The sequence below is a fragment of the Arachis hypogaea genome, chromosome 2, assembly GCF_003086295.3.
Source record: "Arachis hypogaea cultivar Tifrunner chromosome 2, arahy.Tifrunner.gnm2.J5K5, whole genome shotgun sequence".
NCBI lineage: Eukaryota > Viridiplantae > Streptophyta > Magnoliopsida > Fabales > Fabaceae > Arachis > Arachis hypogaea.
Genome location: NC_092037.1, coordinates 85860845 through 85872730, shown reverse-complemented (window position 1 = coordinate 85872730; position 11886 = coordinate 85860845). Strand labels below are relative to the sequence as shown.

Here is an 11886-nt window from a genome sequence, read left to right as displayed (position 1 = left end):
GAAATTAAATGCAATGTATATTATCAAAAGGGTTAATGAGTGGGAAGTTATCAATGTGCCTAAGTTATAGTGTTGCTATCAATATGATTTATTCACCTTTGATCCAGGAAAGATATAATGATTCATTTTCTATCCTCTTTAAGTGCGTGTGTTGAGGAAGCAGGAGGCACTAACACATACTTGATTCATTTTCCATGGCATATTTCAAAATATTGTGGGATGAGACCCCTTAAGCTGCTTATTTGAATTATGTAATTGAATATTGGAATTCAAATCTAAAAATGAAATTCTACACCTAATATTTTTGCTGTGAAAAAAATTTTCAACATGCAATAAAGAAGTACAAAATAAATTATAACGTTGGTTAAATATCTTTGTATAATAATCTTGAAATAAATATTAAAAACATGGTATCACCAAAATCCGTGTCTTCATCTAAATGACATGTGCACATTCTTGAAAAAAAAAAGAAAGAGGTGGGAATCTTCAAGATAGTGATAGAAATAACATCCAAAACATAAAAGGCCCTTAGGGAAATAGACACTGAGAAACATCATTCGACAAGACACCATCACAAGAATACAAATTAGAGATGAATCAAAGTCTCTCGTTTTCGTCTGGTGTCTTATTGAGGTCATAATCTCTCAAACAAGTCTTTTGACCGGTCGAAGAAACCTCATCAGAACTCTTGCTGGGCAGTAGTTCTTCTTCCAGTGAGTCTTGAACTATCTCCCCTATGTCGTCTGTGTCCTCTTGAAGCTTCTCTTCAGATAGTTCTGAAAGTTAGAAAGTGAGAAACCTCTTGGAATAAGATTACACATTTTATAGATAACAGGGTCAGGTTACTATATTTTGCAAGGCTTGTTTGACTTACGTTCCCAGAGTTTAGTAAGTTTTCTTTCTATGAAAATGAATTCCTGTTTGGACGCAATATCCAGTTCAACCAGGATATTGTTCTCGCATCGGGCCTATATCAGAACAAAGTGAGCATCAAAACAATGGGGCAATCCAAGAGCTAGGGAGACAGTGCCTATGAAATCTGAACTATGGTAACAATTCTCAAAGTTGCTAGAAAGAAGTAGACAAGAAACAAAGATTTTGCTTTAAACAACGAGGCTTTATAAAAGAGTCAATCCATAGCATCACAACACACACACAGCAGCAACTGATCAACCTGATTTGTCACAATTTCTAAATGATTCCCCATTTTCACAACACACTAGCATAAACTCAAACCATTGACATCATCAGTACAATTTGGCAATTCAAGTGATAAGAAGAAAGTACATAGGAAAATCTTACTATGTTCAGGGGCAGGGGAAATTTTTGAATCAATTAAAAATGTGATTCGTGTAATTGAAGGAGCAAGAGAGCCTGATCGATATGCCAGAACTCCAAAAGAATGCAAATCAGCAAGTATGACCAAGAAGGAGACAAGAAAAACAGATTTCTATTTAAATAATTAGTTTGTTGAAAAGAGTCAATTAATAGCATGACAGTACAAAAGAATTGATGTACTTGAGAAAACAGTGGTGAAAGAAAGAATTGATGGCATATATCTAAATATCACATATAAATATAATATAAGTGGTCCCATCTGGGCAAATCATAGATTTAATGTGTAAAAAGACTTTTTACCTTCACCTCCGCCAGTATCCTATGCGAATCTCTCATGTTTGTAGTTGTAAAGAATTCGAAACCAAATTTCTTCCAGTACTTTGCTCCGAGTTGACACAAATCCTACAACATTACGGGTCATACAAATCATCAGATATTTTTGCTTTGTATTATGTTTACAGGATACTAAACCCACTCAATTATAGAAGTGGTGCCGGTAGAAGAAGTAAAAGGACCCCTGAGCGGTGGGCCAGATTGACCACGTACCGATATTAGTTCAGTAGGCGCTCTACCAATAGCAACTCCTATGTGCCTGTGTGCGGAGAATGCATCCAACCATGATCTAATAGGCGAATTGTTGAACCATAACTCCCGAGCGAATGAAGTTGCGTGCTCAAGGGAAGAGAACGGAGATGCCTCTTGCATCGAGTGGATGAAGTGGAAGCTGCTTGCACAGATAAAGAGCTCGTTCTCCTCCAATTTCCTTGTTAGGTCCCAACACATACAAGTCAACGATATCAATTCTCAAGGTACAAACCCATAAAAAAGGCGAAATTAAATAAAAAACAATTAAATAACTCTCTTTATATTGGTGTGCACGTCATATATTGCTAGCCAAATTTATCTATAAATCAGCAGCCTCTTCTCCGGTATCGATGGCATCAGGCGTGGGTTCTTCTAAGTCGCCATCTTTGGTCAACGAAATACCGTCAACATCATGCTTAGACAAATCAGTCAGACTTGGTTGGAGGGAAAGTTCGACCTCACAGTGTTCGTTGTATTCACCCATGTCAAACAAATCTCTCGGCTTCACATGGACTACTACACTCCAGTCCTTATCGACTTCATCATCCACATAGTATACTAGGCGAGCCTCGGATGCGAGAATGTGTGGCTCGTCATCTTCACGATCACCAGTGTGTATCGGATTACTAAAGTTGACACAGGTGTGGCCCAAAATGTCTTGTTTTATGCCTCTACCAGACGTGGTGTCTACCCATATGCATCTAAATAAGGCCACGGAAAACTGACCACTGTAATTCAGCTCAATGATGTCTACCAATCTCCCGTAATACACGACGCCACCAACAGCCATGTTACTGTCACGAGCGCTTGCATAACTTCTAGTGTCAGAAGTGACACAAACCCCGCTATTCTGGGTTCTCATTCCATCCTCTCTTGATAGGGTTCTAAACTTGAATCCATTGACATTGTACGCCGTAAAGCGCCTTGCCTGAATATTGGGGCCACATGCGAGCCACTGCATTTCTCTCGGGTGCATAGTACTTCCCTATGGTATCTACCAATGATAAATACTTTTTATTTCAGTTAGGTAAAAGAAGGCAAGATACCATCGAAACTAAAAATGGAATAGCCATATAGAAGATTTACCTCATGCTTGAACCACTCGGCAAATTCTCTGTGGACAACCTTGTCAATGTAGGCTTCATTTCTTTTTCCAATACTTCGTAACTGTCTTTTTCTGCTAGCCCTAAAATCCCTGGACATACCACATGGATTTATTGTCAAATGGTTTTACAAATATTGCCTTGGGGTACATCATCAGCCGAGCTGAAATAACTACACTTACTCTAAGAAATTCTCCATCGCTGTGCAATTGACTAATACGTGACGATGTGCTTGGAGTCTCTCGGTTGGTGAAAGATTCATACATGCTGAAGCCCCTATCGCTTTGCCAATCGATGGGAACATGCTTGTAACGGTAACAGTCACATCTTCGCTCGGTCGATCATCAACACGTACTGGTCGATTGATCCTGCTCTCAACATTATCCAGGTATCGTGAACAGAAAGTGAGAATCTCATCGGATAAGTAGCCCTCGGCAATCGATCCTTCCGGTGCTGCCCTATTACACGCACGTACTGCTTGAGACGACATAGGTATCTTTATGAGCAAGATATGGGTGTTAGGTTATTCGCTTTCAAAATAATTGAAATGTAAAATTAGTCCTTTAGTTACCTTTCAATTGGATACATCCACCTATAATGCACCGGGCCCCCTAGGCGTACCTCTTCGACCAAATGCACGGTTAGGTGTACCATGACTGTGAAGAAAGATGGTGGAAAAATTATCTCTAGTTGACAAAGAGTGAAGACAACATGTTCCTGTAGGAGAGGAAGTTGTTGAGGGTCTATAGATTTACTGCATAGTCGTCGAATGAAAGTTGAGAAATCAGCCAGGACGACTGCCACTGGGGCTTCCAATACATTCCTTGATGCAATTGGGAGAAGATGTTCCATGAGAGTGTGGTTGTCGTGACTTTTCAAGCCGGATAGTTTTCGCTGCTGTAGGTCAACACAGCGAGATATGTTGCTCGAATGACCATCTGGGAAGACCACGTTCTTTAAATTCCTAAGAAAGATGTCTTTTTGTGAATTCGACATGGAGAATATTGCAGTGGGATACTTTCCATCTTCTCGAGGCCAGAGTTCATGCCTAATTCCCATCAGTTGGAGGTCTTTTCGAGATTTGAGGTTGTCCTTGGATTTACCACTGTCGTTCAGTATCGTGTTCAGTATGTTGTCGCACACATTTTTCTCTATGTGCATCACGTCCATATTGTGACGCAATAAATTATATTCCCAATATGGTAGTTCAAAGAATATACTCCTCTTTTTCCAAGGAGATTCATCTTGTAATGCAACCTGTTGTCCGCGTGCTCTTCTACCGGTAACCGTTTGCCTCTTGCCATGCTTGACATGCACATTATCCAACTGTCTCAAAATATCTCCACCCGAACATGTTACAGGGGGACGTCTGACCTCTACATTGCCATCAAATCTGACCCGGTCCTGCCGAAATCTGTGACCTTGACTCAGAAAGCGCCGATGACCCATGAAACACCATTTCTGACTGAAGGTGAGTCGTTTAGGCTCAGCATCTAAGTTGCACGTAGGACAAGCTCTCCCACCGTACATATTCCACCCAGATAAGTTGCCCAACCCTGGAAAATCACTGATTGTCCACATCAACGCAGCATGCATCTTGAATGTTTTTTTCTCGCTAGCATCGTACGTATCAACACCACCCCACAACTGCTTCAACTCATCTATCAAGGGCTGTAGGTAGACATCTATGTCATTACCAGGCATCTTGGGACCGGGAATAATCATAGACAGCAAGAAAGAGCTGGGTTTCATACAAATCCATGGGGGTAGGTTATAGGGGATGAGGATCACGGGCCAGATCGAGTACCTTGAGCTGAGATTTCCGAAGGGGTTGAAGCCATCGCTAGCCAAGGCTAAGCGAACATTGCGCGGATCGCCACTGAAGTCCGTATATCTTCTATCAAATGCCTTCCATGCCTCTCCGTCCCTTGGATGCCTCAAAAAACCATATGAGTTAGAACCTTTCTTATGCCACAACATGTCAGTCGATGTCTTACTAGACATGAACATCCGCTGCAGTCGTGGAATAAGGGGAAAGTAACGAAGAACCTTCGCCGCCTGCGGCTTCCCATTCTTCTTAACAACTACATTGATCCGGACAATGGAATTCCTCCTAGTCTTTTGCTTCCACCTCGACGTCCCACATTCCTTGCACCTAGATAGTTCTTGGTTGCTGCCTTGATATAGCATGCAGTCATTCGGACATGCATCTATCTTCTTGTACGCAATGCCGAGCTTTCGTATGGTCTTCTTCGCATCGTGGAGTGAGGCCGGAATCTTTGCATGCTCAAAGGCCTCACCTAGTAGCTCTAGTATCATTCCGAAAGCCTTGTCGCTCACTCCGCACAGGCACTTTACATGGTATAGCCTCACCAAGAATGCCAGCTTTGAGAATTTTGCGCATCCCGGATACAATTCCTGCTCTCCATCCTGAAGCAGCTCATCAAAATTACGGGCCGCTTGACTAGGTTCACTGTACAGATACGGCAACTCTTCGGCGTCCCTCCCAGAATCCATGTTGCCTGATTCTTCTTCATTGGGAATGAAACCTGGCAGGTTGAATGCCTCATGAAGCATGTCGCGCATTGGATCTCGGCAGACGCTATCCGGGTCAACTTCTTGTGTCTCAGTAGATCTCTCTCCTACGCGTCTCTCGCCGTGATGTAACCAAAAGGTATACTTAGCAGGAAACGGTCTTAATAGCAGATGATCGTAGGTATCCTCTCTAGATTGGAAAAGCCGAAACCCACACGAAGCACATGGACAATGTATCATCCCATCGGATGATGCATTCGCAAATGCGAAGTCCAAAAATTTGTTCAAGCCGGCCCTATATTCGCTACTACCTCGAGGCTTCGAGATCCAACTCTTATCTATATCTACTTTAACGATATCGAATAAACGAATGATAAGTAATCCGAAGGAATATATTAAATTTATCACAGTTATTTAATGGGAGAGTAATAACATATTTTAATTTAATAAGTAATCCCATAGAGAGAATGGGAGCATAACTTGGGAATGAAACAGAGATAAAGGTACTTGTATCCGGGATAATAGATAGCATATAAATGGTAGAAGGAAAGGTTGCTTACTCATGATCTAATTCTGCACTTGTAAAAAAGTACTGGAAGAAAGAATTTCTGGTTCCAAAGCGAAAAAATGAAATGGAAAAGAAGAGCTTCCTTTGTAAAAAAAAAAAGGAGGGGGAGGAACAGAAGTTAGAGTGTAAAAATACAAAAAACAAAAATATAAATAACAGAAAAAAATTGAACAAAAAAATACTGCGCTATCGTCTTCCTGAAACGTCATTAGCTAGTCTAATGAATTCAAAATAGTTAGTATTAACTTTCAGCCATTGTTTCTCATCTTCCATATTGCCTTTTCATTTTGCGGTATCCTTGTTTATTAGATGTTCAGGAATACACCCTTGCTAATCAAACTTCTCTATTACGAAATATAAGTTAATATATAGTAAATTAACTTCACGGCATAATTGGAAAATCATATATCTATCCTGAACACAGCTCACACTGCTTGATTATAAATAACTAAATCTAAATACTGCTTTACTAAGCTAGCTGAATGTTATAGAGTATAACTTATTAACAGCATAAGAAGTTCCGTTGGATAAGAATAATCACCAGCCAAGATAAACATAAATACATGTACAACCACAGAATATTGCCAAGAATCAGACTTTAGGAGAGTTGCTGATTGACATGACGCAATCACACATTGCTAGGATTTCTATTCATTCCCAATAAGCAAACCAAGCTATAGTACAACATAGAAAGTGGAAATCCTAAAGCTAATTTATTATCAGATGAATCAGGAAATATGAGGCAGGGGAAGAAAATGATGTAATTTTCTAGTAATAATGTACCTGCGTCCTCTTTCGTGCACTCACGCAGGAGGGATTCCAAGTCTTCTCTTCGGTCCTCAACAGAAGCTTTGAATCGTTCTTCAACAGTCTTGACCTTTTTATACCAAATGCGGAATTAGATACCTTGGTAAACATGACAAGTTGGCACAATATATATGTAACATCCACATTGGCACAAGCGTGGCTTTATATATAACTTTCAAACTTATTTCAAACAGAATTATAAGAGGACTATCACGGAAGTTGCATCAATTGAACAGAGCAAGAGGAAAAAAATGTGATTAACAAAACACAAAAGCTAAACTTGATAACTAATGAGAAATAAGTAATTGATAAGTGTGTTGGGATGAGAAATAAGTAATAATGAGAGACCAGGAACTGAGAAACAAGAGTAATAAACTAACAGGTGTACTATGCTATATATAATATAATACTTGAGTTCTTTGCAAAGATAACAGTCCTACACATATCAAACTTTATAACTGAAACTTTATCTTCACTTCATTTGGTGAGCTTCTCCATTTACCAATCTCAGTTTATATTGTGAATAACTTTTGTTATGTTAACACTAAACAGAATTCTTGCTTCTTGAATCTTGATTTGGGATAACTTATTAACCAGCCAGTGTTTCTTATTGGTTTAATCTTTACCATTCCATTAAATATGCAGCTGCTGCTCATTCAGTCATGCCAGTCTTGACGTTCATGCAATCTGACACGGCCAGTGTTAACCACCACCATCATGAGACAAACTCTTACATGACCAAGTCAATCATTAGAATGAATAAAAAATAAATAAACATTAATGGCATTCGACCAACATGTTAATTAAATTGACAGCAACTTAGACATCTGATCTTCATTATCACCCCATGATTTAATTCTCTATTAAATAATTACTCATTCTTTGATCACACCATAATGTTGAAGCTTTAGGTGACACGTATTATAATAAATCATGTGAGGTTTTCTAATTAAAAGAAATAAGGAAGGGAAATTCTATAGAAACAGAACAATATATTGAAATGGCGGAAAGAGAGTAAACTCACCTTAGAAATTATACAAAATCAGAATATTGTTCACTTTTAAATAAATAATAATAATAATAATAACAATAAAGACCAGGTTTTGAACAATGGAACGATCAAAGTAATGTCGAGGATATTCCTTAACGTGGTCCACTACTTAAATAAATAATGTTTATCCAGAATCAATTATGTTAAAGAAGGCTAAGATCATGAATATAAAATAATCATAATGAAGCACTTGGAGCATGCGATTAAAATACTTTACAGTTATAACTAACAAAAGCTTGTCTTAAGTTGACCAATTTTTAGCACTGGTACACTGGCAAGCTATTTGAATAAAATTGAAAAAAAGGGTTATCTGGAGTAGTAGTCTATTAGTAGAGGTACTAACCATGGAGCAATAAGAATCTTTAGGTATTATAATAAATTAACAAAATATCACCTCATCATCAATCTTGGAACTCCTTATTAATTAATAATTACATGTTGCTTAAATAATTCCTACTTTCATTTTCGCATGTTTGTTAATGCACGAGTTTGGAATTGGAAGACATATAAAAATGGTTGGAATAGAAGTTCACTTTCTTGAGTTTGTAGTTTCAAATATGCAAGAGAATAAGACACTGCAGAAGATACTAGACAATGTGATTCTAAGAGTAGTTGCAAACGTGACAATGTGATTAGTGATTCTCTGAATGAACACACAATACATACATCAAGTAGGCTGATTTGATGTCACAACCAATTATAAGAAAGAACCTTCTCAACTTATTAATTACTCTTGCTTTTCTTCACTTAAAATATTCTGTTTCAATACTTGATACTCTATGAAGTTTCGAACTAGATTTATAAATGGCCATTTTGTCAAATTGTTAATTTCAATGGCTAAACACTTTTACTGAGCAAAATACATTATACATTAACCAGGACATAATTATGAATTAACAGGATTATCTATAATTATATGAACTTTACTGCACTTGTACGAAAATAAAAAACAAAAAAGCAATAATAACAAGATTGTGTTATGCTATAACCTCTCATCTACTGCCTCAATTCTGCTGAACCCATTAGTCTTATTAACCTTCTGCAGTTTCATTATTTAAAATTCTATGGCACAAATGAACAGGTTTTTGTTTGAATGCTAATTTGTGTAAAGTTCTTAATTAGTCCCGCTAAATGAGCTTCGGATCGATAGAGTATATACTCAAATTCAAACTAGTCTGTTATTTCATTGATATTTGATAACAGAATTTATTATTTTGGACTATAATTGTAGATATAATTGATAGAAATTATCTGCTTCTAGTTTTAGGGCTCATACAACCTCATTAACATTAACACTTGAAAATTTGGTGGTAGGTTCTGCTACGTGGAAAGGGGTTGTCACTTCCAATTTATTTTTATGGCTTACGGTTTCAGGCAAAATTGGTGAAAAAGTACCCCGCAAACCTTTGATCTACCCTTTCAGATACCAGTTACTTTTAGTGGAATAAAAACAACGGCACAATTCATATGCGAGACAGAGCTAACAAACAAAGAACAAACAAGAACCTTACAAGAAAAGAGGGGTTTTCTACATACCAGAATTGTAAACCACGATGCTGGTCGACGATGGATCCACCGGCAACGAGAAGCAAGATTCAGCCTGTAGTTGTGTTCTTTGTTTGAACGGCAGCAAGGATGGGCGCGGGGAGATGTGTTTCGTGCCTCTGCCCCTTATGTGTTCGCGCGATGAAGAGCTGAGCTGCGAATCTGATTCCGGAAGGGGTCAACGGCAGGAGGGAGAGGGCTGGATGGACATGCACGAGACTCCACGGTCACAGATTGGGCCACGGTAGAGTAGGGAAGACTTTCGCGCGCTCTCCTTTCTCCTTTGGCGGGTTTCTAAGATACTTGATTTTGGGTATTATGAGGCGCGGTACTATTTATAAAATCGGTAGAGGGTTTGGGGTTAGCGGCGGACTTGTGGGTTCGACGCAGAAGTAGAAGGAATTGGCGTCAGAAGGCTAATTTTGGGGATGAATCGCAGCAATTCACCTTTAGTTGCTGCGTCTTGTGAAACCGCAGGAAATTTGGCGCAGGGAACCACCCCGTGTGTTGTAGTGGATGTTGAGGCAAAATGGCATGGTTTTTGTTCCAAGTCTCATCAATGTATTCAAGAATCACAAGGGACTCTGCTAAGGGTTTTCCATTGTGGACAAGCACAGGCACCTTCTTGTAAATAGGGTTGTATTTGAGAAGTAGTTCACTTTTGTTTCTAAGATCTTCTTCAAAGTAAGTGTATTTTACTCCCTTCAGTTTCAATGCTATTTGCACCCTTCTTGCATATGGGCTTCCCCCAACACCAAAGAACTGAACTTCTCCACAGTCTTCAGCCATGTTTGTTAGTTGATTTAATTTCTATAATTGTGAATATTGTTCTTTTAACAAATGCCAATGTTTCTGGCTTCTGCTTTTTTTTTTATACATAATTAGTTTGGTCATCGATTAATTATGAGTTAGGTAAGATAAGAGGTGTAGAAGCTACCACGTCGTATTATATGTATTTGAGAATCATGGCAATTACCATATGTCACATATGTGACTTATGTGTAGAGTAATGTTAGGTTATAAGAATGGTACACTAAATTTTGTTATTAAAATGAGTTATCAGCATAAAATATATATTAAAATATAAAATAATACTTTAATAAATAAAAATTTAAAGTATTTCTTTTTTTTATTAAAAAAAATTAATTTTAGTTCCTGTTATGATTTCACTTAATTAATTAATTAAAATATTTAAAATTAATATAATTATTTTTTTAAATAATATTATTTAAATTTATAAATTTAAAAATAATTTACTATTAAAAGATATTAATATTAAAAAATACATATGTAACAATGATACACTATATAATTTGGGATTACACTAATTTGTAAAATTACTTAATACAAAGAAAAACATAATTAAGCTCTATAGTTGACGACAAGTATTGTGAAATTACTATATGTGTTCAATCAAGTCCTCTTTCAATTGTCTATGCTGCTGCCTATTTCGACGTTGGGCATTTCTTTGAAGAAATTGATGGTATGGTGCAAAATCTTCCTCTCCCAGCTGAGGTTGTGATAAGCCATTTTCGACATTGTCATACTCTAAGTCTTGAGCAAAATTTCCTGCATAAATGTCTCTTTCATCTTCAACAATCATATTATGCAATATAATACAAGCTCTCATTATGTTCGCAAGCTTTTTCTTTTTCCAAAAGCGAGCTGAACCACGTATAATTACAAAGCGTGATTGCAACACTCTGAATACTCGCTCCACATCTTTTCGTTGCCCTTCTTGGTATTGTGCAAATAACTTGCATTTCTCTCCATGTGGCTTTGAGATTGATTTGACAAATGTGGCCCATTCAGGATAAATATCATCTGCTAAATAGTATCTCATAATTATTATCATTAATAGTACAATTTACCTCCGTAGGACGATCACTTAGAATATCATCGAACACCGCAGAACGATCTAACACGTTTATATCGTTATTTGAACCAGAAACTCCAAAGAACGCATGCCATATTCAAAGGTCTAAACATGCTACAACCTCAAGTACTATGGTTGCAACCCCACGATAACCACTCATATACATACTTTTCCACGCCTTTGGACAATTTTTTCATTGCCAATGCATGCAGTCAATGCTACCCAACATGCCAGGAAAGCCACGACCCTCCGCCATTTGTAGCAGGCGTCGTACCTAATTTGGATTTGATTTTCGCAAGTATTCATCTTCGAACACCGAAATGACACCTTCAACAAATTTTTTCAAGCATTCAATTGTAGTGCTCTTGTCTATGCGCACATAATCATCAACAACATTAGCTGCTACGCCATATGCTAACATCTGTATCGCAGCGGTGTATTTTTAGAGTGGTGACAAGCCTCTTCTTCCAGTTGCATC

General features: G+C 37.9%; 2 protein-coding genes across 2 annotated transcripts; both read right to left on the bottom strand.

Annotated features, from left to right (window-relative positions):
• Positions 1-360: 360 nt before the first annotated feature.
• Positions 361-5951, bottom strand: LOC112748879 (uncharacterized). The gene is made up of 7 exons (XM_072219165.1): positions 3598-5951; positions 3209-3500; positions 3010-3118; positions 1885-2917; positions 1639-1740; positions 875-968; positions 361-776 (listed from the first exon to the last, which is right to left on the bottom strand). The coding sequence occupies exons 1-2, from the start codon at positions 5799-5801 to the stop codon at positions 3488-3490; spliced, it is 2217 nt and encodes a 738-aa protein (XP_072075266.1). The 5' UTR covers positions 5802-5951; the 3' UTR covers positions 361-776; positions 875-968; positions 1639-1740; positions 1885-2917; positions 3010-3118; positions 3209-3487.
• A 3989-nt stretch (positions 5952-9940) lies between these two features.
• LOC112748871 (probable glutathione S-transferase) lies at positions 9941-10321 on the bottom strand. Its single transcript, XM_025797117.3, has one exon. It carries the CDS (start codon positions 10319-10321, stop codon positions 9941-9943), a length of 381 nt encoding a protein of 126 aa, XP_025652902.1.
• Between the last annotated feature and the right edge of the window lie 1565 nt (positions 10322-11886).